The sequence below is a fragment of the Artibeus jamaicensis genome, unplaced genomic scaffold, assembly GCF_021234435.1.
Source record: "Artibeus jamaicensis isolate MK-2021 breed Jamaican fruit bat unplaced genomic scaffold, CSHL_Jam_final contig_3126, whole genome shotgun sequence".
NCBI classification, from domain to species: Eukaryota; Metazoa; Chordata; class Mammalia; order Chiroptera; family Phyllostomidae; genus Artibeus; species Artibeus jamaicensis.
The window spans coordinates 9,714,179-9,740,831 of NW_026521723.1; the positions used below are offsets into that span (position 1 = coordinate 9,714,179).

At 41.2% G+C, this 26,653-nt stretch overlaps 1 protein-coding gene across 1 annotated transcript; it reads right to left on the minus strand.

Moving 5' to 3' along the window:
* Window positions 1-6,364: 6,364 nt before the first annotated feature.
* Window positions 6,365-14,117, minus strand: GCSAM (germinal center associated signaling and motility). Its single transcript, XM_037144301.2, has 5 exons — window positions 13,946-14,117; window positions 11,322-11,375; window positions 10,276-10,322; window positions 8,661-8,689; window positions 6,365-7,770 (listed from the first exon to the last, which is right to left on the minus strand). Exons 1-5 carry the CDS (start codon window positions 13,972-13,974, stop codon window positions 7,504-7,506), a joined length of 426 nt encoding a protein of 141 aa, XP_037000196.2. The 5' UTR covers window positions 13,975-14,117; the 3' UTR covers window positions 6,365-7,503.
* Window positions 14,118-26,653: the final 12,536 nt, after the last annotated feature.

The window sequence follows — 26,653 nt, forward strand, 5'->3', positions numbered from 1 at the left end:
ACGTCTGTTGTTGGCTTTTTCCTCTCCCCTGGCTGGCCCGGTCAGCTGCAGGAAGCCTGAGTTCCTGTGACTAGCAGGTTCCTGAGGCCACGTGGCTGGGCACCAAGCCCCTGCACCCCACCTGCACAGAAAGCAGCAGCGTTGGCTGAACTGCGACCAGAAATTTGCCCAGCTGCCTGCATAATCCTGCTGCAGTTATCTGCATTTCATAAAGGGCGGTACTTTTAGGAGTGGGAAAAGGGATTTCAGGTACATTCCTGAACTGGCAGAGGGTGGCATGGCTGTTTGTCTTTGGGTGTTTTAAAGGGGGAGGGGCCCTGAGGCAGAAACCTACCACCACTCTAAAACTCTATAACCTTTAAATAAACAACCCCTTTCCTTTGCACCAAACTCCTGTCTTTAAAGTTATGCCTCTAGGTGGCAAGCAATAGGACCTTACTGACAGTTCTGGAACATCATGAGGCTGTCTGGTAACACACAGGTAAAACAAATGTGGACAAAAAGGGGCCACATACCAAAGTTGGCAAGCCCAGGTGAGGCCTGAGTGATGGACTTACAAACTCAGGGACATAAAGTAACAACATGGAAATGTCTGAAATCAAAAACTTTCTAAAAGCAGTTCATGGCAAGCAGTCATGTCCTAGGCTACAATCTTCTCCCAGAGGACAAGGGGACTCAGGCTTTGTCAAGGCGGGGGAGGGGGCGAGAGTCCATTGCTCTTTGTTGCAGCCTCCCCCACCCCAGTCCTTCCATGAAGGCCTCCTAAGTGATTGTGTCTGGCTTAGGTTGCTCCCCACTGTGAGGGGTCTTACCCATCATTGACTTCCGACCAAACTTTGGGGGCAGGGAGAGGAAACTGAGGCAGCGTTTGCTACCAGACAAGCTTTGTCTCCTGCGGCTTGCATTCCAGAGGTTGTCCCTTGCCCTTAGCCACAGGGGGTCGAGTTACAATTCCTGAAACCAGGCAGAGTGGTCCACAACAAACTGAATGCCTGTCTATTTATTGTCTTTTTGCATCTATGATAACATACCTTGGAATGTCAAATTTTCTTTTTCCAGAGCCCTCAAAGTACTGGCACTGTGAAAGAGGGGCACCACAGACCCTCTCATTGTTGCTGTCACTGTGTTCATTGTTGACTGTTAACTATTCTACTGTACCCACTAACTATTGTACCCACTTATGTAAAAGAAGTATGAGGTCTGTCTGAAAGAAGTCCAGCTATTGTTAATATAATGAGAACAGTTTGCATGACATGAATGTAAACTGGCAGCCAAGGAGAGTGGACAGGAATGTGTGTGTGTGAACAATGATGACTTCACTGTACTAGTCAGAGGGGGTGGCAGATGTTGTTGAATGAGCATGTGCTCTGTGTGGCCATCGCATTCAAAATGACTGAACAAGCAAGGCAATGAATCTGTATCAAATTTTGCATTAAGCTTGAATATTCCTCTGTGGGAACTATTCGGATGCTTCAGAAGGCTTTTGGGGAGGGTGCAATGAGTGCAGTGCAAATAAAAGTGTGGCACGAAGGCTTCAAAGATGGTTGAGAATCTGTTGAAAGTGACCCACATTCTGGAAGGCCTGCAACAAGCAGAACACCCAAGAATGTTGAACATGTATGCAGGGCTGTCCAACCTTTTGGCGTCTCTGGGCCACATTGGAAGAAGAAAGGTTGTCTTGGGCAACACATTAAATACATAAACACTAACGAAAACTGATGAGTGAAAAAAGGTTTTAGGTAAGTTGATGATTTTGCATTGGGCCACATTCATAGTCATCCTGGGCCACCTATGGTGGGACAGGTCGTGGGCTGGACACTGTTGGACTGTACGGGATGTAGTCAACAAACATCGGCAACTCACAGTGCGAGAACTCGAAGCTGATCTGGGGATTCCAAAAACTACTGTGTCTGAGATTCTGACTCAGGGTCTTGGCAGGAAACATGGGGCAAAATTTGTTCTGTGGTTTCTGCTACCAGAGCAGAAGGAACATTGTGCTGGGAGGACTGTGTGAGGGTCTCGTGCCTTCTTCAGCAAACGTCTCTATCGCTCATAGTGCACAGCTGGGTACTTTCTGGACAGACCTCATATGTGCCTTAGCATTTTACTTTTTATCCAATCCTAGAGGTTCTCCCCCACTTTGCTTTCTCTTGCCTGCTGAACCTATTACCAGTGGATTTCATGTAAGGCACTTACCTCTTCTCTTTTGATTGTAATGTATAAAATAAGGTGCGAAATTGCCACTTTCCAGAGCATTTTCTAATTTGTTGAGGTTTGCTTCCCAGCAAGTATTATCAGTTTGGCTCAGATAAACTCATTAAAATTCTTATAGGTCTGGGCATTTCTTATGTTGATACAAGAAGCAACAGGAAAAAAAAGTCATATACTAAAATTAAATAAAGACAGAACAAAGAGTAGCCAGTACAGTTTAAATGGGAAAATCTTTGCCCAGGAAGTAGAACATCGACTGATCCTGAAGCAGTGGTGGGATCTGAATAAACAGGTTTGCCTTTTTTTATGTGTGTTCGTGCCTCATCAGGATTCATTCAATGAGTGTTCTCTCCTCTCCCATTTAGGTGTGGACTCCGGATATAAACTTCTGCTCTACTCAGAGACTGACCAGTGTTGAGAATAATGGGAGACATTTCTCAGTTTTCTCTTCTCTGCTCTCATTTCTTTTCCATGGCTTTAAAATAAGTTAATTCATCTTTCCAGCCCCTTCTAGATGAACAGTGAAAGGACAGCAAACTCACAGTTATCAACAACCACACCTAAAACAAAAGCAAACTAAGAGGATAGCTAGATCAGGAGCAGAACCATAGAAATGAAGATCACATGGAGGGTTAGCAACAGGGGAGTAGGAGGAGGAGAAGGTACAGAAAATAAGTAGCATAGATGGTAGGTAGAAAATAGATAGGGGGAGGGCAAGAGTAGTAGGGGAGATATAGAATCTAAAGAACTTAAAACACGTGGTCATAAACTAAAGGGGGGAATGGTGGGGGAGGGGTGTGCAGGGTAGAGGGGAATGAAGGGGGGAATAGAACAACTGTAATGGCATAATCAATCAAATATATTTAAAAAAATAAGTTAATTCACACTGTTCACTAGTGCATTTCTGGCAGCTTCATTCAGACCCATCTTTTAATATTTTTCTTTATGATTAACATTAGAAAGCAGTCCCCTTATCTCATAGTTAAGAAACCAAGGCCAGGAGAAGTAGGAGAACAAGCCCAGAGCTCCCCGGCTTTGGGAAGCAAAGCACAGCCCCCTGGTCAACCACAAGCATCAGTGGCCTCTCACCCAGCCGGGCACCTCAGAGTCATGTTCAGTTAGTGTTTGGCTTGTGGGATATCTGAGAATCCACAAGTACCATGAATGAAGAGGGGGAAGGGTGAGTTGAGAAATGTGATTGTCAGATGGTAGAAGACTGTCTGGGATTATGATGACTTTCAATCCTTCCCCAAGTGCCTTGCAAAAGACTCGTCTGTAGGAAAGAGGGAGGGACTTATACTGACCCATTTAACAGTTGGCAGAACTGAGGTATGCTCAGATCCAGTGGCTTTCAAGTTGCTTTCTGAAGACAAGAAGCTGGCTAGGAAGAGAACAGAGTCAGGAAGTGTAGATAGAATATCCTATTCTCTGAAGTCTTCTGTGGAGTCCTGCGGCTCACCTTCCAACTTCTGCCTAAGTCCTTCCATCCCAGAGAATAGTCGTAGAACCCATTTGTTCTTATAATGTCAGCATTTGAATTTACTTATTGTTAACGGTAGATTTTCCTCACTTGCCGTTTTCTTGTGCCGCTTTTCTGTTCTAAATAAAAATCTACTCACAGACTTAGGGATTATTTATAGATGATAGTTAATCATAAAAAGGAAACCACAGCCCTCGGTGGCTGCGTAAAACGCGCCTCCGTGAACTTTGGCTGCGTACGCTTCCGAGACCGGCCTGGGGGAGGCGAGTTTTCTGATATATTTGGGACTTGAGGGGACAATTTAAATTCCTAGCCTCATTTTTTAAAAAATCAAGAACAAGAATTTTTAAAACTAATTAGTTGTATTCCCAATTCTTTGAAATTGCATACAAATAGTGTGCATGTGTGTGTGTGTGTGTTACTGATAAGGACCTGACCTTGAGCAGGTCTGCCTAGGGCTGGCTGGTGGTGTGTGAGTTCTTAAGTTTCTGCAGGAAAGATTTCAAATTGCCAGTCTAGGTAATTTTGAGAGCGTGTTTATCAAAGCTGGGGACAGTGAAACAACGAAGGACCTCGGATAGAGGAAGCAACCGGACAGGGACTAGGTGGGGAAATGAGTCTAGGCTGGGCTTCTCTGGCTCACTAAGAGTCAGAGAAAAGGGGGTCTTAGGGACAGGGTCAGGGGGCAAACCTAGGGACCTCTGCCCATTGCTCCCTGGTTGCAAGCCTCATGTGGTCCCTTAGGGTTGGAGATGCTTGTCTGTCGGGGAAGAAGACGGGAAGGGAAAGTCACGGGCATGTTCCTGGGAGGGAGAGTGCGCGTTGGGACCTTTCTTTTGAGGTGTTTAAAGGTTTGGAGTTTAGGAGCAGTCTTGGAAACAATCTCAATGGAATATTCATCAAATGTATGCTCATGTGCCAAAATGAGATCAATTCTTTTAACTTCATCTGTCCTTGGACGAGGTCAGCAAATGACACTAATTAAGTTTCTGTTATCTTGCTCCCTGATTACCCTCTGGTTGGGGAGGAGAAGTGCGCACCATTTACTCTTATGTGTCCTTGGTTTAGGGAAGATAGAATTTACTAAATGGCTACAAATTTCCTGTTTAACTATCTGTCTCAGTTTTGATATTGCACTTGTCCTGGCTTCTTGCCTTGTCTCATGTGCCTTTTCTGTGAAGGTGTTGCACAATTTTCACCAGAAACCCTGATATCTATAAAAAGGGGTTAGTACTCTTATACAGACATTGTACATATTTGAAAGCACTCCCAAAGGACTTTTCTGCTCAAATGTAATTCTTTTTCATAATCTCTCAAATTTCATTTTAAGAACAACAATTTTTGGCTAAGCATTTGTACTTAATATATTCCTGATAAAAGGCAAATACTATCTTAGACAGGTAAGGATAAGACTCAACCGAATGTAACATAATGTACTAAGAATATTTGAACTCATCAGCCTCCCAATATCCAAGTGAAAAATTGCAGCACAAAACCCAGAATTTTGTGTTTCTGCCTTGCTAAAAGACTGCTGGGTGACCTGGAGCACCAGGCACAAAAGCACGTGTTGCTTTATATACATCATAAAGCTTTTTGTTTCATTTTGCTTTTTGATATCATTTATTCAGCGTCTGTGATGAAGGATTTACATACATTAGATGGAATTCTCCTGTTTGTGGGTGAAAAAGCCGAGCCTTCAAGTTACACACTCAAGGCCCATGGAGGATTTGAATAACTGATTGTCTAACTCCAGAGTTCACGCTCTGTCCCCTAAGCCATACTGACGTCTCACACAGTATTCCCTACCTCCACCCATGCCTCATACTGAACTTGAGTGAATCTTGGCCAAAGGTCAAAGTTAGAGTTCAATATAAAAGAATTGTGCTAATAAGAGAAAGTTGGTAGAGGATAAGACACTGAGATTTGTTTGGCTTTTGGGCTGAAGACCATCAACTGGCTGAAGTCTCAGAAAACCTGTGTTGAAACAGCCAACCTCCAACCACTGGATTTATCCCCAGTGGGCACTTAGAACATTTTATTTTATTTATTTTGGGGGGCATTTTTATTTACTTATTTATTTTAATTTTTTAATTGTTTTTCAGTGACAGTTGCTCCCATTCCACCCCCCCATCACTCTCCCCCACCCTGGACACTCCCCACCCATTCAATCCTCTCCCCCATTGTCCTTGTAGAGCATTTTAAATAACGAGATTATCTAACTTTGGTTAAACAAACAAAAGAAGTTTGGGGAACAAAACAGTAATTAAACGTACATCTATTGTTTGTCTTAACAAATCTCTTACTATTTTAAAATCCTTAAAATTAAGACAGCAGCCAGGGGTTGAAACAGGAAGTTGAGAAAACAGGTGGGAATATAAAAATAGCCTCATTTGTTAATTGTTATTGAACTTACTCATCTAATTTGTGGTTTCATATTTCCATACCATTTTATTGGTATCAGCTCTTACAAGTCAAATGAATACCCCAACACATTTCTGTTTAGTTTATCTTAATTCTGATTATTTAGGGCAAGGGTCTCCAAACGGTTTTTGAAAAGGGCCAAAAATAAATATTTTTGCTTTTTTTGTAGGTCCTACAACTACTTAAATCTGTATCACAACTACTTAAATCTGTAGTATTCCCAGACATTACATAAGCATATGACTATGGCCATATAATTCCAATGACATTTTATTTACAAAACAAGCAGTTGGCCAGATTTGTCCCAGGGGTCATAGTTTGATGACCACTATTTTAGGGACTAGATATAATTCTAGGAACATTGCAGAACAGATGAGGGAAAATAACGAGCATGTGAAGAAGTGCTCATTAGAGAAGGATTGTGTGTATGTGTTATTTTCTTTATGTGGATATTTTATTCCTATTTTGTACGTGATGCATTACTTACTACGCACATATTTTGTGGAGTAGACGCTCTTTTATGTAGTTCATTGAAGGAGTGCTAAATTGGAAACCAGGGACTCAGGCTCCGGATGAAGTTCTGCCACTAACCTGCAATGTTACATTGGGCCAAGGCCAATGAGCCAAAAAAAAAAAAATACTGGGAATAGAGGATCTCCAAACATCTGTCTACACTATCATTCTCTGATACTATGATTTTCTTATTAAGATTTAAATGCAAAATTAAAAAATACATAGGGATTACAATGACATAAAAATTGTAAAATTTTTGGCCTGGGACTTATAGATTCAACCCATGTAACCAGCCAAGCCACCAGGGCCAGAAAGTCAAAGAACACTGCAAAAGATGCCGTTTAGAGGCATGGCGTAAGAGGAACACGCAGGTGCCCACCTAGAAAGATGTGAGTGAACAGTTGGGCCTATAAACACATGTGGAATGAGTAGACTCCTCCTTGGGTACAGATTCCTTGTGACTTCAGAGGACAAGCCTGGGGACATTTTCTCTGAAGAACCTGGACAGAGGAGCTGAACCCTTTGTGATACACATAGCTGTAGGAGACCAGGGGACCCCCCTCCCCCCCTCCCACCCCCACCCCTGCTTCTGAGTGCAGCAGCCCATTTCCAAAGCCACTTAGAGCCAAATATGGTGACTCCCTTGTCAAAGACTGTTCAGGACAGTTGGTTGATTTTTGGATGTTGAATATTGAGTAGGAGCTAAGAGACACCTGTAGAAGGAGCTGTTCTGTGTATGTGGGGTGGGGGTGGGGTGGGAGAGAGAAGCAGAGCCCTTCCACTCCCAGGTTTATTTGCTGGGCTGAAACAAATTTTGGTCCAACTGCTTCATTACAAATGGGAAAACTGAGCCTCAGAAGTGGTATAAGTGGGTGTGGCTATTTCAGGGTGTGAGAGGAGCGTCTAGTGGGTAGAAATTCATATTCATTTTCTGGGGAAGAAGGATGCCTAGGGGTGGAAGGCAAACAGAGAAGTGAGTAGTCAGTCTCGGTTCCTCTCCACAACTCTCTGGGCCCCTCGGCCAGGGGAGGGACATTCTCATAGTAGCCCTCAGCAGAGTTCCCCGACGGCCTTCTCCTGAGGACTCTGTGATTGATGAGGGTATAGCACAGCTCCTCTGCAGAGCTCTGGTCAGCATTGTCCTGCTGGTCAAAAGAGAGCCATCATCAAGACGTGGCCTCTTGTCACTCTTTTTATACTTCAGTATCAACTAAGCAAAGTCTGTCTTCCACAAGGCTCGTCCCCTCCATCTCTTGGATTTTTTCCCCCAAATGGCTGCCCCTACCCCAGCACCTACTTCAGGCAGCCAGAGTGCTCATGCTGCCTAGAGTATTCAGCCTACTCAGGATTCTCTCTGCCCCATGCTCCAGAGTAACCCTTGACCACTCCATGTAATTCCCAGTCTCAGGCCCTGAAAGCAGCCCATTCTTACAAAAAAAAAAAAGAATGCTCGGATGACACCTAAATATTACTGAATGGCTTATGATATTTAACCACCCATTCTAGAAAGGTTTGCATTAATATAAAGGGAGATAATGCAAGAGGAGGTCTCATTCAATGAAGTTTTCAGAAGTTTAAAGGCAAAGCAGCAAAGTACTCAGTAAACAGCACAGATTTGGGAGGGAGGCTTGCTTCTGAATTAGGCCCCTGCCGCCTTGAAAGCTATTTAGATTTGGGGAATTTCACTTCATCTCTTGTTTTTTCACCTATAAAATGGCAGAAATAATAGTACCGATCTTAAAGGGCTGTGGTGACAGTTCTGTGAGGCGATGCATGTGGAGCACTCAGCACACTGCCTGGCACAAACTAAGTGCTCAATAAATATTTGTTTCATTCAATGAACAGGGCAACAAAGGTGGCTGCTATTCCTGCCACCAGGCCCGCATACACCCCTGGGCTTACAAACATGAGCATCTAAATAAAGTCTTTCTTTCTTGTTAAGGTCAAAAGGGGTCTTGCAGGTCAACTTCTGCCATCTGGAATGTCTACATTTTTACTGTCAACTTAGGGAACGGCTTAGAGATGTTCATAATACCTGGTTGGTAGCAGATGATGTTCCTTCACCTGGAGGAAGAAAACACTCAATGAATTTCAGGTCGTGAAGAGCCTTAAAGAGGGGCATGGATGTGAGAAATCAGAACAGCTGGGATAGCCCTTACTAGACTGTCCGACCTATGGCACATCCCCAGGGAATGACAGGGCCATCTAAACAGGACACAGCCAGAGCTCTTCCCTCTCTTCCCACACTTCCCTCTTGCTCTCTCCCTTCTCTCCTTCCTTACACAAAATTCATTGCATGTGCCAGGCATTGAGGAGACAAAGACAGAAACACCCTGCATTTAAGGGGCTCGCACACTAGCACAAGAGGCAGACAAGGGCCTAAGAGAGGCCCACGACTCAGGGGAGGGCTGTAGTTTTTACTGTAGGTACCAGGGGAGGGTGAGAGTGTGGGGGCAGGAGCTCCAGGAAAGCACTGCTGAGGACACTCCGAGCATTCCGACTCCTGAACCTGCTGGCAGCCCAAGTTTTCAAAAGCCGGTTTACTTAAAGGCAACTGGCTGTGGTCATTCAACGAAGAGGCAAACGGACATACTTATTACCCTTTTGCAAACACACCAGCTCAATAAGCATATAAAATCCGTGCTTTCCCATGGAACCCACCCTACACAGGAGGTGGGTGGGCCGTGAGCATCTGCATTTGGAGTTACACCCCCTCAGCACTGACACCCAGACGCTCACATCTCCACAGAGCCCCACGGCTGTCTAGGACTGCCCTGACCGTCGCTACAGGGAGAGGGACTGCGAGTTGCCGCAGAAGAGGTCTTATTTTTACCATGTTTTGCTCTGACGCAGATTGGGGTTTCCCAGGAACCACAGTTCCCCCGTGAACCGGCCAGGGGTGGCAGTCCTCCATTATTCGCACACCTGACAGGGTCAGTTTCTGAGACTCGGAGTCAATGAACTAGGCTCTCCTCTGTAAACCCAGGAAGGAAAATGCAAACTTTGTTTTTCTTCCTTAGAAATGCAGTGACCTCTCGTCAGGCCTAAGCTTTCTTAGTCTCTTCCTTACATATGATTTCATTCGCTACCCTCTCCTCGAATTCTTCTTTCTCCTTAACTTCAGCCCTGTTGTGTCTCCAGACACCATTGCACCAGCTTCTCTGTGGTCTTCCAGCATCTGCTTTGGCCAGTCCCTACCACAATACGTTCTCTGCAGAGTAACCTGGGTGGTGTTTTTATTGCAAAGCCTTTCAGTACTTTCTGAAAGTCTCAAGACAAAAGCTCCATTACTAAACTTGATGACCAGGCGCTCCCTGCCCGTGCTGTGTGTTCTCTGTGCCCAGGCCGGCCTCCTTGCTGCTCCTTCTGAGGGCCCCTGCAATCCACCTTTTGTGCTTACTGTTCCCAGTTCACTCCTTCAGCCTCCAAACCTCAGGGACTAACTGAAAGATACGGACACCAATCAGCCAGTCCCTCCTTCAAGGAGCTCACAGTCAAGTGGGGAAACAAAGACATGCAATTGGACCAGTTGAAGCAAAATGTGTAAGTTTCATAGAAATACGCCCAAGGTGCTTTGGAAACATAGAGAAGGGGCAGTTTGGAAATGCAAGTCTATCAAAAGTGAAAGCGATATGAAAGCAATAACTTACTTTCCTTTGGGAAATCTTGTCTGGCTTTAAAAATGGGTAATTTTTTCCTGTAAAAGAAAGAGGATTGGTTGTTTCATTGTTCAGAAACTCTCAACAGAAATTATACTCCTTATAAAAACTTATTTTTAACTCTTTTATTTGTTGAAGGTATAGGCCTTTATAATGTCTTCTTCAGCATAGGTAAAATAAGAGGATAGAAAAAAAAGAAAAAGTGAAGGAGACAGAGACACTTTTTTGTGTTTCTCTTCTCCCTTTTCTAAGGCTGATAGAAAATTGCTGTATAGATGGGGAATTATGGCGATGTTATAGGTAACATTTTTGGAGATATTTTTATGACAAAATACTGATTTCTTTCATAGCATGTGAGTTAAGAAGCCATGGTTTTTTCCAGCCCCAGCCCTAACCCCAATCTATGATTTCCAAACAAACAAGCAAACACACAAACAGATATGTCCAATATGAGCACAGAGGTAATCACACTATATAGATGACTCCTTGAAAAAAACATTATATAAATGTAATAGAAGCTCATTGTCATCTCAGTAGCCAAGGATGACATCTGCTCTCAGGAGAATGACCATATGTCATGGTTTGCTATGACAGTCCAGTTAATGTCGATACCAATCACTTAGCGATCCTTACCTATTTTCACTCTCAAAGGTTTCTCCCAGGGTGGATAATTACCCTGGTTATAAATTCTCTGTGCAAGGGACAGAAATGTGCACTTCCGTACACGGAGACTCTGGGATTTGCAGCGTGGCTAAGGGGGCTTTCTCTGCATGGGTAGCCAGTTTCATCCCTGCTGCCATGGTTTTCCTATTTGAGGAGCACGTACCACCCATGAGACTGCTGTTCCTGTTTCTCAGCAAGCTCGAAGCATCGCTTCCCTGACCGATTCTCAGATGATTATCCGGGCTAGTGACAGGCTTCCACTGTGGCCACAGACAAAGGGTAGTTAACAGGTAACTTACAGCAAATGACACACTGAAACCACACTTCAGGAAATAACTCCAGAAAACAACGCTCATGTTTCATGCTCCACTCACCATGGAAGGCAGAAACACCCTTCTGTGAAGTGGCGGCCCCAGCGCCTAAAATACCTGAGAGATGATACAAATCACACGGTTAACTTCGGCAGCTTTGTTGGGGTGACTCTATTCCCTCTGCCATTTCTGTGAAACATCTTTCTTTTTTCTTTTTCTCCAAGAGAGTATTCATTCTAGATCATCGAATGAGTATTCATTCATTCTAGACACATCTATCTTGCTAGAATGCCTTTGTCCTTCCAGGACATTAACCAGCCCTTTGGGACTATTGAAGATGACACTGTCAGGGAAGAAACTGTCTGCTGTGTTCTCTGGAAAGGGAAAGGGTCTCTCATGCTCACTTCCAGTGATTTACTTGGCTCCTGTGTTGAAGGACACACAAGAGTTACCTCCAGGAAAGCAAGGTATAGTGTGTGGACATTATAGAAATTTCTTCCAGGTATGGGTCAGGCAATATTTATAAAGGATTCTATTGCACTCTGAATTTCTCCTATACACACCATATTATAATTGCCTGTTCACTTCTGTATATCCCACACTGGATTGTGAGCTTCACAAGGTGGGGGACCATATTTATCTGTTCATCGTGGTGTATAGCACCAACATAGGCCCCAGTGTCTGGCACGTAGCAACTATACTTTTAATAAATATATGATAAATGAATAAGTAGCTTAGAAAAGAGCCTCCCTCCGACTGGAGGGAGGGCGTGTGGGAAATTTTCCTGGCTTTTGTAACAGATTTGATCCGGAGAGACATGGTACGGTGTGCAGACTGCATGATAACCGGGTAGTAGGAGTGAAGTTGAAAATCAGATGCAAGTAAATGTGAGGCTTTTGAATATATTAAAAGGGACATTTTGAATCAACATGGAAATGAAGATGCTGGGCCAACTATTAACTAGTATTTTTGAAAAAATATTTACGAGGTATATCTGATACCATATATTGAATATATGAGGCTAAATATAAAACAATACAGCCATAGAAATCATAGTGTGGATTTGCCTTATATTGGCGTAGGGAAAGAATTTTCAGCATAAATTGGTAGAAACCAAAAGGCATTCTAGATTTAATTCAAATGTGTTTAAAATAGAATAAGAAAAACATTAAAAAGTCTGGATGGCACAAGAAACACAGACTGAAAAATATTTTTTGTAATATTAATGAGCAGTGGTTAATTCCCTCAAAATACAAATAAAATTTACTCTCAGTAAAACAAAGTTGACCAAAATCCAAAATGAAAATGGGCTAAGGACATTATTGACTCAGATGAAGGAATACAAATGGCTAGAAAATATAGATATTGGCAAAGATAATGAATCTACCATTATCAGCAGTTATAACTGTGATTTACCACTTTATTTCTTTGTTTATACTTTACATATTTTCTAATTTTTTACAACAGTATTCATGTCGTAAACCTTTACCCCCACATCACAGTTCTAAACAACAAAAATACAGATGTGACATCAATAATGACTTTCTCAGTCACGTCTATCTGCATTTAGTTTTATTTTTCTTCTCAACAGTATTTCTCCACATTTCCAACCATTCACCCAACACTGAGTAGCTACAATACATCAGAAATAATGTCTGACAACAAGGATTCAAAGATGAATAGGAAACGATCTCTCTATTTGAGGATCTCATATCTAGATACAAAAACAGGAATTTATAATCTGATAAAAGAATCAGAGTAGCAGAGTGACCAAGGACTGTGAGGATTTGGGAAGCGAGGTCTCAGACAGCGCTCACTGGCTCTCAGGAGGCGGGCAGGAGACAAGTCACAGGCTCCCCAAGCCTCCTTTCGGCAGGTGGCATTTTGGATTTTGTTGTAGCTCCCAGTGGCACGAACTGATGAACCAAGACCTGGGACACCAAGCATAATTCTGTAAAGACACCCTGCCCCTGACCTCATTAGCTCATTTTCCCTAGGTCACCTTGCTTTGTACCCTAGGGATTCCTTGTTTTGGTGATACAATGACTGCTTTGATGTTACTGAACATGATGGCCCCAGAAAAAAATATCTTCTAATTATTGAACCTGACTGTGTGTCAAGAACTATGTACTAGCATCACACACACTATCACCCTCCAAACTACATATTATATTATTATTTCCATTTGAAATGAGGAAACTGGGGTCCAGAAAACTTAAGCCAAATTCTCTACCAGTTTCAATGACCTCTGCTTACCTGTTGCAGGAAGTGTGCACCAGGCATGACCTCATAATGGTGGGAAGTTTGTGATTTATTTTGAACTTAAACAGTGATTAAAAAGGTGGTGGTATCTCTGAGCCCTTTGTAGGTCATTAAGAGCTCAGGAGAGCGTCCCTTCTGGGTCTCAGAAAGTTGTTCCATTTCCCAGGTGATGGTCTGTGGCCTAGACCTCCATTGACAAAGTCCTCTCCCTCTCAGCTGTTCTCCACCAGCTGCTCACTGTGGTCTTGGGAGAAGGCCACACTTGTAAGGAATTGAACTTGGTGTATGGCATAGTAGGAGGCCCTTCATCCTCATCAGTTTCTTACTCAATTTCTTTTCCACCTAAAAGCAGACCTCTTTTTCACTTTCTGACTACGTTGCCCAGACCCATCTCCTCTGGTCCCTCTTAGGGAGCCTGGACTCACCTGTTTTCTCTCAGGAGAGAGTTCCCCATCCTCTCAGTCCTCCAGGTGCCTCCCCTTCTGCGGGCCTTGAGCTCTTTCAGGGTAGCTCTGACTCAGAGAGGGAGCTGTGCTGTTCTGGCCACCAGTGCAGAGAGAGCTAAAAGGAGAAGCATATCTCTCTGCAGAGGGGAGGAGGAGCCCAGAGAGAAGATAGTCAGAGATACACACGTGCACAACTTCTTAAAATGTCAGAGCCTGAAAGAACCAGGCCATTGGTCTTCACCAGAGTCACTGGTCAGTGAAAGATTTCAGTGTCTGGGGAAGCCCCCTCTGCAATTATAGACAAACCATGAAGTTTCCCCCTCAGACACCTATGTTTATTAAACCACTTTAAAGCATTTGAAAAGTGAGAGGGGGGAATTTGGTTTTAAAACAAGAGAAGTTTTAAACAAATTAAAAGTCAAGCCACAGAACAGTAGAAAATATTAGCAAAACTTATATCTGATAAAAAGATTTTTATTCAGAACATACAAAGAACTCTCAAAATTCACTAAGAAGAAAACAGACACCCAATAACAAAATAAGCAAAATATTTGACAGACACTTTAACAAAGAAAAATATACAATGGCCCCAAGCTTGTGTGACTCACTTGATTAGACTGGCATCCTGTGAAGTGAGAATGGTTGTAAACCCAGTCAGAACCCATGCCTAGGCTGCAGGTTTGATTGATTGCTATGAGAAGCAACCAATCAATGTCTCCTTTCCTTTCCCATCTCTAAAATCAATAATCATGTCCTTGGGTGAGGATAAAAAAAACACCCATATACAGATGGCAAATAAACCCTGGAAAAGTCATTAGGAAATGTAAATCAAAACTGTAATGCAATACCTTTACACATCTATCAGAATGGCTAACATTGAAAACAAAACAAAATCTGATAATACCAAGTGTTAGCAAGGGGTGCAGAACAGCTAGCAGTCTCACACACTGCTGATGGGAAAGCAGTGTGGCAATTTTTCATAGCCTTACCATGCAATTTAGCAATCCCACTCCTAAATGTTTATCCAAGTGAAATAAAAAATGAAGACCCTCAGGAAACCTGCAGGCGAGCAAGATATAGCTGCTTTTCTTATAATTGCCCCATAAAAAGTGATGAATGCCTAAGGGGTTGCATCTACACAAGTAGACTGCTGCCCAGAAATGAAAAGGAATGGATTACTGATGTGTGCAACAACACGGCAGGATCTTAAATTACACTAAGTGATGATAAGTACAAAAAGCCAGACTTCAAGCCAAACTTCAAGTCTATAAACAGCATTTTAATGCTGTTTTCTTTAGCCATAGAGAAACTTTTTAATTTGATGAGCTCCCATTTGTTTATTCTTTCCTTTATGCCCCTTGCATAAACGAGACATATCAGTGAAAATGTTGCTGCATGGAATGTCTGAGATTTTTTTGCCAATGTTTTCCTCTAGGACTTTTATGGTGTCATGATTTATATTTAAGTCTTTTATCCACCTTGCATTTATTTTTGTGTATAGTGTAAGTTGGTGATCAAATTTCATTTTTTTGAATGTAGCTGTCCAGAGCTCCCAACACATTTGTTGAAGAGGCTATTTTTACTCCATTTTATGCTTCTTCCCCCCCTTTGTCAAATATTAATTGATTGTAGATATTTGGGTTTATTTCTGGGCTCTCCAGTCTGTTCCATTGGTCTATGTGCCTATTTTTATGCCAGTACCAGGCTGTTTTGATTACAGTGGCTTTGTAATACAGTTTGATATCAGGTATTGTTATCCCTCCTGCTTTGTTCTTCTTTCTCAGAATTGCTGAAGCTAATCAGGGTCATTTATAGTTCCATATAAATTTCTGAAATGTTGGTTCTATATCTGTGAAATATGCCATCGGTATTTTAATAGGGATTTCATTGACTCTATAAATCACTTTGGGTAGTATGACCATTTTGATGATGTTAATTCTTCCAGTCCATGAACATGGTATATGCTTCCATTTGTTTGCGTCTTCCATAATTTCTTTCTTCAGTGTTGTATAATTTTTGAGTATAGGTCTTTTACCTCCTTGGTTAGGAGGTATTCCTAGGTATTCCTGGGTACTCTTATTTTTTAGGTATTCTTAGGTATTCCTAGGTATTCTTATTTTTATTCCTAGGTATTTTATTTTTCTTGTTGCTATATTAAATGGGATATTTTTTTCTGATTTCTGTTTCTGATATTTCACTGTTGGCGTAGAAAAATGCCTTTGATTTCTGGATATTGACATTGTATCCCACTGTTTTGTCAAATTCATTTATTAGGTCAAGTAGTTTTTGGTGGAGTCAATGGGATTTTCTATGTACACTATCATGTCATTTGCAAACAATGATGGTTTTACTTCCTCCTTTCCAATTTGGATGCCTTTTATTTCTTTTTCTTGTCTGATTGCTATGGCTAGCACTTCCAGTACTATGTTGAATAGGAGTGGTGAAAGCAGGCATCCTTGTCTTGTTCCTAATCTTAGCAGGAAAGCTCTAAGTTTTTGCCTATTGAGTATGATGTTGGCTGTAGGTCTCTCATATATGGCCTTTATTATGTTGAGGAATGCTCCCTCTATTCCCACTTTGCTAAGTGCTTTTATCATAAATGGATGCTGTACCTTATCACATGCTTTTTCCACATCTATTGATATGATCATGTGATTTTTTTTCTTGTTTCACTTATGTGGTGTATTATGTTTATTGATTTGTGAATATTGTACCATCCTTGCATCCCTATGATGAATCCCACTTGGTCAAGGTGTATGATCTTTTTAACGCTTTTCTGGATGCAGTTTGCCAATATTTTGTTGAAGATTTTAGCATCTATGTTCATCAGTGATATTGGCCTCAAGTTTTATTTCTTTGTAATGTCTTTATCATATCTTTATCTGGTTTTGGGATTAGGGTGATACTGGCTTCATATAAAGAGTTTGGGAGTCTTCCATCTTCTTGAATTTTTTGGAATAATTTGTGGAGGATGGGGGGTTATCTCTTCCTTAAATACTTTCTAAAATTCTCCTGTGAAACCATTTGGTCCAGGGCTTTTGTGTGTTGAAAGCCTGCCCAGAAGCTGCCCTTCTGCGCCCAGCCTAGGCCTTCAGTCCATCAGTTGCGCTGTCCTTGAGGCGCACCAACTGGGGCAAGTCACCACCTTCTCATTCTTTGCTGTCCTAGATGCTAGGGACTCTCAACACTCAGGCGAATTCAGCCCCCGCTCCCACTGAGTTAAGTCTTTCTGGGGATTGATGATTCCCTGAGCCCTGCAGTTCTCCTTTGCAGAGGTTGTCTCTGCCTTCCTCTTAGAGAGCCAGTTGGCCCTGCAAGGTAGGGCTGCCACTGTGGCTGCCGCTGTGAATGCAGGTGGGCGCCTCCTCTACTGCTCCCCCCCCCTTGGGTGGGCAGTGTCTCTGGGCAGTGGGGTCAGGTTCCCTCATCCCGGGCCTACGGGTTTGACGGGACAGGAAGCCACCCAACCTGCAGCTTCGGGTGAGCACTCTCTTCCACGCTTGAGCGCGGGGCCTTCTTTGCCACCTCAGGAGCACCGCACAGCTGGGCAGGGTTAGGGGAGCAGAGGTCGGGGTGGCTGCTGCAGGAGAATTCCCCAAACTGCCATGGAATGCCTCTTTTTTCACTTTTCTTTTTTGAAAAATTCTTCCTGCTCAAGCCTGCCACTCCACTCCATTAAAGGCCTGGCCTCTCACACAGCCCACCTCTCCAACCAGACTGGGGACTGACCAGGTCAGGGTCCGTCAGGGCCCAACACTCCCCAGCCAGTGTCCACAGTCTCAGCGGGTGCACACAGCCTCTGTGTGTTTACCACTTCATCCTTATTGCCCTCCTGCAACTTTAAGCAACCAGGTCCATCCTGGTGCTACTCGAACCTTGTTTCGGGGGAGGGAGCTGTTGACCCAGCTCTCCCCCAAGAACCCCGCGGCAGACCTGGCGGGTGCCAGACCTGGGGCTGTAGATGCCCTGGTCCCCACGCTGGAACCGGGGACCTTATTGTCCTGAAGCACTCTCCTTACCATCTGGTTTTTCAATGTCCGCTACAATTTTTGGTCTCCAATCTTCATATATGCTGGGATACTGTTGGCTGTTTGCTCTGTTCCTCAGAAGATCAGCCAGGTGTTTCACCTGTGTGCGGGGAAGTGGACTCTGCTCCCACCTATCTCACCGCCATCTTCCCGGCCTAAATCCACGCTCTCACTGGCTCTTTTCTCCCCAAGAACATGGCTACTTCTTTTCTGAGATCCAGGTCACTCACTAACCATGAACATTTCTTGTAACTGTGTATGGTGGTGGGAAAGAGCAGTACATTTATACTGTATACATTTATCGCTGTGAAACTGGCTCTGGACTAAACAATCTACCTCTGCTCCACAAGTGAAAGCATAGCAACACATAACCCCCACCCAGAGAAGCCTAAGTAACAAATCTTTGATTCTTACATTCTTTCTTTATTCTCCCCAGTGGCTAATAATTCAGAGAAAAATTACATAAACTGAATTGGAAATAAAAGCCTGGATGTTTGTAAGCAGATAATGGTGAAATTAGAGAAAATTTGAGCTAGAATTTTTAAATTGACTTTCCTGTCCTTTGGCATTACTCTAAAGAATGAATGGCCAGTGCAGACTGTTTTGCTATACCTCCAAGATCACAGGATAACAAATATAATCAAAATAACCATTTGTTGAGAACTTTCTATAATATATAGTGTGTTAAATGCTTTAGATACAATTTCTCATTTGCTCATGCAAGAATTCTTTGGAATAAATCCTACCCAGACTCATAGAAGTAAAGTGACTTACTCAAGGGCACCCCAATAGTAAGCGAGAGAGCTAGAGGATAAGTTCAAACAGGGTGTGGACCTTATCTATCTATTCATTGTCCTGTTTAATAAGTATCTGTGGAAAAATATGTTTGGCTTTGAACTCTGGTCTATATCACTCCAGTGTCTCTGGAAAGGCTGAAACATTGTTTGTGTGTTTGGAGTATGTTATGGTTCCCCAGATTCTGAGTGGTTTTCAAAGTTGCAGCTGGACTCAGCTGCCAAAGCGGGTTAGAGGCCTCTCAGTTAAGGGACTCTGAGCTCCTTTAGTCTCAAAGAACTGGATGGCATCAATCTAGCTCTAGCCTACTCCTTTTTATATTTTTGTGATTAGAGAAGGAAGCTGGGAGAGCTACTCATGCATAAGGATAATGCTTTTGGTACATTTTATGACAGAAAAAGGACTGGTTTATTTAAGAGTTTTTTTTTAGAATCAGGAATCATACAGCTTAGCTAAGACTTCCCTACCCTACTTCCCTCCAGAAAGTACACAGAGACAATGGAGACTGTAGTGAACAGTGCTGAGAAGTCTTCCCCAGTATATGAGTACTTTTTAACTATTTACTCCTGCTGCTGAATATGAGCTGATAGGAATCTTGCCTAATTTCAGAGAAATTGCCTAATTTGTGTCTGAAATCTTTGACAACTAATTGCCGATATTTTCTATTAAGGAGCTTTTGGTTTTAAAGAGGAGGGAGCAGCAGAGTTCCAGGATCTCTCTAAATAAATGTTGGGGCTGGGATTTTCTTTCCTGGTGGGAACGTTATCACATAGCTCCACTGACTTGCCAGAAGCAATAATGACACAGAGGGTTATTTTATGGCAGGGCGACTGTTTGAAAATACAATAGGAATTTGTTTAGCTCACTGAGAGGGCTTCTCAGAATGTAACTGGCAGGAGGATGCTCCAGCACCTCCCTGTCATTGTTTGGACTGTGAACAACCCTTGGAAAGAATGCCTCTTTCTGTAAAGTTCCCTGCCTCTCCTTAGTAAGATTAACATAGAATATAGAACATTAACTATCTGGAGGAAAATGAAAACTAGTTTAAATCACTGTGAAAGTTAAAAGCTAAATTAAAAAAAGAAAACATTCCAAGAAATCAAAGGACTAAGGGAAGCCTTTTATTTAAAACTTTTCGAAGCAGACAATCTTCTGGTCTTTGTGAACAAATAAGTGGGATTCCTCAGAAGAGTCAAATCGACATGGGCTGAGTGCCCTCCTCAGGCCAAAGTCTGTGCATGCAATTCTCTCAGATGAAGGAAGAGACCTGAGCATTACTGTATCCTGTTTATGAGCACTGGTATATAGCATGCATGCTGCTGATTATTGCATATCTCAGTGCCTTGTTTAGGGTTCTTTCCCTACATGACAATGTTTACAGTCCAGGACACAAACCTAGTCAGACAATGACAATGACTACCATTTGTGGTGAGCACCCTTCACTTCTCCAATGGCTTAGATATCCAAAACGAACTTGAGAGAACTTAAAAATCACTTCGAATTACATTGAATGTGCTTAGGGGATTTGAGTCCCAGTGTCATTACATCTAACATTGACTTTGAGCAATTGATCTGAATTTGTTAAACTTTATTACTTTCTCTGTGAAATGGGGCAATGATAGTACTCACCTCCTAAAGATCATGGGATGATTGCCCAAGCTAATGCAGGCAAAACCCTCAGAAGAGTGTCTGCTGCCTACTGAGATCTCTGTGACTGACAACTACTATGATGAAGAGAACTTCTCCCTCCTGGTGTCTTGTTCCAGATTCAGGGCTTTACTCTCCATGTTCCTATCATGCTGAGCCAGACAGAACCACTTCCTTTCTGTTGAGGTACGGTTGACCAAGTCAATGAATTTGGAAGCAGAATCTGGACATTTTTTCCAGGCACTTCTTTCTGATTTATTTTTGAAGAGAAATTGCACTTAGAAATTTTGTATTTTTTATCTGGCCAAGATGGAGCCATAGGTATATACACTTTGACTCCTCGCACACCGAAAGGAAGACAACAACAAATTTAAAAATGAAAAAATAAACAGGACTGCCAGAATATTGAACAGCTTAGTTGCTCATGCTGGCAAATACCTAAGATTCTACCCCTTACTATGTAACAGGCACTCCAACCAAAAAAAAAAAGGCCCAAACGAAAGAACAGATAAAAGCTCCAGAAAAAGTACAACTAAGTGATTGAACTCTCCATTCTATCAGATGCAGAGTTCAAAACACTGGTAATCAGGATGCTCACACAAATGGTTGAGTATGGTTGCAAAATAGAGAAAAAAGTGAAATCTATGAAAAATGAAATAAAGGAAAATGTACAGAGAACCAACAGTGACGGGAAGGAAACTGGGACCCAAATCAACAGTTTGGAGCAGAAGGAAGAAATAAACATTCAATCAGAACATAATGAAGACAAAAGAATTCCAAAAAATGAGGAGAGGCTTAAGAACCTCTGGGACAACTTTAAATGTTCCAACATCCCAATCATGAGGGTACCAGAAGGAGAAGAGAAAGACCAAGAAATTGAAAACTTATTTGAGCAAATGATGAAGAACTTCCCCAACCTGGCAAAGGAAACAGACTTCCAGGAAGTTCAGGAAGCTCAGAGAGTTCCAAAGAAGTTGGACCCAAGGAAGCACACACCAAAGCACATCATAACTGCATTACACAAGATTAAAGATAAGGAAAGACTCTTAAAAGCAACAAGAGAAAAGGAGACAGTTACCTACAAAGGAGTTCCCACATGAGACTATCAGCTGATTTCTCAAAAGAAAGCTTGCAGGCAAGAAGGTGATGGAAAGAAGTATTCAAAGTCATGAAAGGCAAGGACCTACATCCAAGATTACTCTATCCAGCAAAGCTATCTTTCAGAATGAGAGGCCAGATAAAATGCTTATCAGATAAAGTCAAATTAAAGGAGTTCATCATCACCAAGCCCTTATTATGTGAAATGGTAAAGAGACTTATCTAAAAAAAGATAAAAAATACAAACAGTAGAATGACAACAAACTCACAACTACCAACACCAAACCTAAAAAAACAAAAACAAACTAAGCAAACAGCTAGAACAGTAACAGAATCACAGAAATAGAGATCACATGGAAGGTTATCAGTAGGGAGACGGAGTAGGGAGAATGGGGGAAAAGGTACCAGGAATAAGAAGCATAAATGGCAGGTACAAAATAGACAGTGGGGGGTGAAGAATAGTATGAGAAATGGAGAAGCCAAAGAACTTATATATATGACCCATGGACATGAACTAAGGTGGAGGAATGATAGTGGGAGGCGTGGTGCAGGGTAGTGAGGTGTGAAGGGGAGAAAAATATAGGACAACTGTAATAGCATAATCAATAAAATATATTAAAGTAAAAAATTGTATTTTCTGCTGTTCTCAGCTATGCAGTAAGCTTAATGATAAATGCCTACTGTAGTCAATCTATCCAATTCGGTAGGTCAGAAGGCAACCACATTCTCTATGTTAGCTTAGTCATTACTAAAGATATGCGTGTGGTTGTGTGTTTTAGTGCCCACCTGTCTTAACCCTTTGTTTTAATTTTCAGTTAGTTCAGAACTCTGGAAAGGAAGGATACTCATTGACAGGATCCCTCAAACACTGAAAGAGCTACTATGTAATTATTCCTGGGGCAAAAAATGGGTTGAGGTTAATTTTAGAGAAAAGTTGTACTAGTTTGATTTGGCTTTCCCAGTGAGAACAAACCAACCTGTCTACTCCACAAGGACATTTTTGTGAATGGAGTCTCTACACTTGACTTCTGGAAATGTGCTTACCATCAGCTGCAGCAAGAACAAAGTTGGGAACAGCCTTTAGATTTCCTGACCTCTTGTGAAAGAATCATTCTGAAGATAAATATTTAAATTTTTATGAATTCTTCAGATACTTATTTAGTACTTACTATGCTGGAAGGCTACATGATATAACAGCTGATTAGCTACTATAAAATCTCTGCTGTTATCAAATCTCTGCTCTGCTTCTTAGTAGCTGTGAATTTTTCAGCAAATTACACTCTTTTTTTTTTTACTTTACTTTTTTGTTAATTGGGAATAATAGTACTTACCTTATGTGCTTGTTGTGAAGATTATATAAGCTTGTAACTACAGCATTTGACTGTATAGTAACTGTGTAGAATCTAGCATACAGAAAGCACACAATAATTCTTAACTGTTAAGCCTATTTTAAAAAATACATGACAGGCATTGTGCTCATTGTGTAAATATAATGTTGAACACTGGAAAGTTCATTTATGTCTGAGTCCTATGATTCGGTCTTAATCAGTTTCTATTCTTTATTATTTCAACTCACCAAGCACACCCAAGATAGGTGAAGTACAATGAATGACAAAACTCAATACTTGGTTCAAGAGCAAACATTTCAACTACATTTTAATAAATAATATTTTATTTTTCATAGAGTGAGACCATTTTTTCTCTAAGAGCAATAGGCAAAATATCTAGGTGGCATAAATTTATTTCTAGCTCTAAAACTAAAACTTACTCTAAAATTTTTGAGTTGTTTATGTATTTAAAGTAATAGATGTTTTAAATTAAGGAAATTTTGCAAAAGATATTTTAAAAGAAATGGTTCCATGGTCTAAACTTTTTTCCATGTGGCACCAAGAACATCCACACAAGATCCGTCTTGAAGTTGCTCCCTCTTGATGTAGGGACATATGTTTAAAAACAGGAGGCATCTTTTAACGGCAAATATGTGCTTCAGTCTTCAAAACAGTCTTGTCAACCGTACCTAACAGAAATGGGAAGAAAAAAAAACCAAACAAATGCAAAAGACCTTGGAATCTTTCAACATTGACCTAAACAGGATGTTTAGAGGGTCAGTTTCATTCCCACATGAACATTACACCGAGGTCAACGAAGGAAGCCGAGCAAGTGAGTGTAAATCAGTCATGATGTTCATGAACCAGAGGTAAGGCAGTGTGATTTAAACTGAGAGTCAGAGTCTGAGAAGCCAATGGGGCCTGTGGAGCTGGACAGGGGAAGTAATGGGTTATCAGAAGGAGGGTTTTCCATGTGGGAAAAACTGACTCTAGCCATTCTCATTTATTGAGTTTCTGCTTTGGCTATTCCCACTCCCATTCCTGGCACTGTGAATGCTGAATGTAAAGGAACATTCAACCTTCAGGCAATTTATATTTGATAATTTTACAGCAATGTTTTTATTATATGAGTAATATAACCATATAAATAAAAGAGGTAAACAAAACTATCTGTGTTCTCACCTTTCTAACACCCAAGTGAGTCATTGAATCATTTGGATTTATCTTTTCCGATCTTTCTTACTTTAAAATTGTTGTACGTACAGTTTTGCCTTCTTTTATATTTTACGTTGGACTACACAACCAATCTGTTTAATAGTTGTATGACATTTCCTTGTATGGACGATGTTCCTTAATGAAATTGTATACTTTCTTATTGTTGGACACTGGGCTCTTTTTAATTTCTTGCCATTAGAAATGGCAGTGCACTGGACATTTGGCACATATGCCTACTGTAATACTTTGGAATACTCTCTTTGGATTGATTACTAAATGCAAAAAAATCACTGAATCAAATTTGTGAGCATTTTTATGACCTTTGACACAAATTCCTTCTACTCATCAACTAGAAAAGGTGAGAAAGTATTACTCTATTTTTATAAATTTCAAATGAAATAGATGTTATTACTGAATAAAAATTATTAATTTAAAAAGCAAATGTTCACAGAAACACCCCTCTGCCAATCTGCCCCTGAAAGATATATTTGCAAACTTTAGAAGTTAAAAAAGCATAATGCTTTCCAGTTCTGTCCATGCTGTTGCAGAAGGTAGGAGCTCCTTCTTTCTTTCTGCTTCATAGAATTCCATAGTTTTTTTGATCCATTCATCTACTGTTGGGCACCTAGGTTGCTTCCAGCATTTGGCTATTGTAAATTGTGCTGCTATGAACATTGGGGTGCGTAGGTTCTTTTAGATTGGTGTTTTAGGGTTCTTAGGATATAATCCTAGCAGTGGAATTGTTGGGTCAAAAGGCAAGTCGATTTTTATTTCTCTGAGAAAATTCTATACTGTTTTCCATAATGGTTGTACCAGTCTGCAATCCCACCAACAGTGAACTAGGGTCCCCTTTTCCCCACAACCTCTCCAACACTTGTTTGTTGCTTTGTTTATGATGGCCATTCTGATTGGTGTAAAGTGGTATCTCATTGTGGTTTTAATTTGCATCTCTCTGATAGCTAGTGATATTGAGCATCTTTTCCTGTGTCTCTGGATCCTCTGTATGTCCTTGCAACAGCATGGATGGAACTGGAAAGCATTATGCTGAGTGAAATAGGCCAGGTGGTGAAAAACAAATACCATATGATCTCACCTTTAACAGGAACCTAAACAACAAAACAAACAAGCAAGCAAAATAGAATCAAAGACACTGAAATAGAGAACAGGTAGACAGGGACCAGAGGGAAAAGGGGAGGGAATTTCAGGGAAAAAAAAGGGGAAGGATTCACAGGAACAAGTATAAAAAACACATGGACAAAAACTAACAGGGGTGGAAATGGGAGGGAGGTGGGGAGCACTGGGGAGGTGGGCTGGGATGGGAGTAAAAGACAGAAAACTGTACTTAAAAAATCATTAAATAAATTTTTAAAAGTTCAAATAAAAACATATTAAAAATAAAAAAGTGAAAAAAGCAAATATTAATTTTTTAATTTAATTTTGTATTTCTAATTTTCTCCACATTTTGGGCATTGTCTCTTCCCTGAATTGGTTGTTTGTAAGCTTGCCTATCAAAATCAGTGTTTTCCTTATCATTTTGTATGCATTTTTCTAAGGTAAATATATAAATCTTGTTGTAAATAATTCTTGCAAATATTTTCATAGTGTATTGTTAGCTGTTTCATGTATTATCATAGGAAGTGGCATTTGAGGGTTAACATTTTTAAATGAAGATAAAACTATTTATCTGAAGGTCATTTTTAAACCCAGTGGTACGCTCTGTGTAACATAGTCATATAAAGCACTCATATATACAAATATTTCCCCACAGATGCCACATTTGAGCAACCACAAGACTGGTCTACTCATTGCTCCCTAAAGTCTTGCTCTCTTGTGTACTCTTTCCGAACACCCTTTTCCTTTCTCCACAAAGACTCTGCTTATGCTCAATAGCCAGTTGTTTCTTTTTTTAAAATTTTTATTTAGTTATTTTTTAAGAACATTTTTTGTCTATTTCTCCCATCCCAGCCCCCCCGCCCTGTCTCCCCACCTCCCTCCCATTCCGCCCCCCCAGTCCTCATCCCTGTGTCTTTCATACTTGTTCCTCAAAATCCCTCCCCATTTTTCCCCTTAAATTTCCTTCTCTCAGTTGCTTCTTTTTTGAATTCCTATAACTTAGGTTGGCACTATCCACAGTGTATCTTGTATTGTTACATAATTGTCTCCTAGTATGTTTTGCCTCCTTAACTAGAACATAAATTTGTCATAATTATTGCCTGTTTACATCTTCCACAGTACATGACGACCTGAAAAATGACCTGCTGAATTGGGAGCAGTCAGTGGTGCTTGTGAGATTTTGTAGAATATAGAGAGGAAACCGTGAGTCTATAAAGTTTTCAGAAATCTAGATTAAGAAATCTTATTTAAGAGTTAATTTTCCAAATGAGAATTTAGAAATAATGTCTTAAAAAGAAGCAACTAGTTAGTGGACATGATCATTTTGAAGTACTGACTAGTGGAAAGTGGTATATAATTCCACGCCCGTCTGGATTCGATCTGTATCTATCTCCAGGAACAGGCGTGTTCCCAATCATGCTGAGGAAATCGTAGCAGCTTACCAGATTTTCATCTAGTTTATT

What these genes read in the sequence shown, in the direction of transcription:
- GCSAM (XM_037144301.2), bottom strand. Translation starts at nt 13,974, where the DNA reads ATGGGGAACTCTCTCCTGAGAGAAAACAG. An exon ending in TCTCTCCTGAGAGAAAACAG is followed by an intron (nt 11,376 to 13,945) that starts GTGAGTCCAGGC and finishes ATCATCTCTCAG; the next exon opens with GTATTTTAGGCGCTGGGGCC. An exon ending in GGGTGTTTCTGCCTTCCATG is followed by an intron (nt 10,323 to 11,321) that starts GTGAGTGGAGCA and finishes TTTCTTTTACAG; the next exon opens with GAAAAAATTACCCATTTTTA.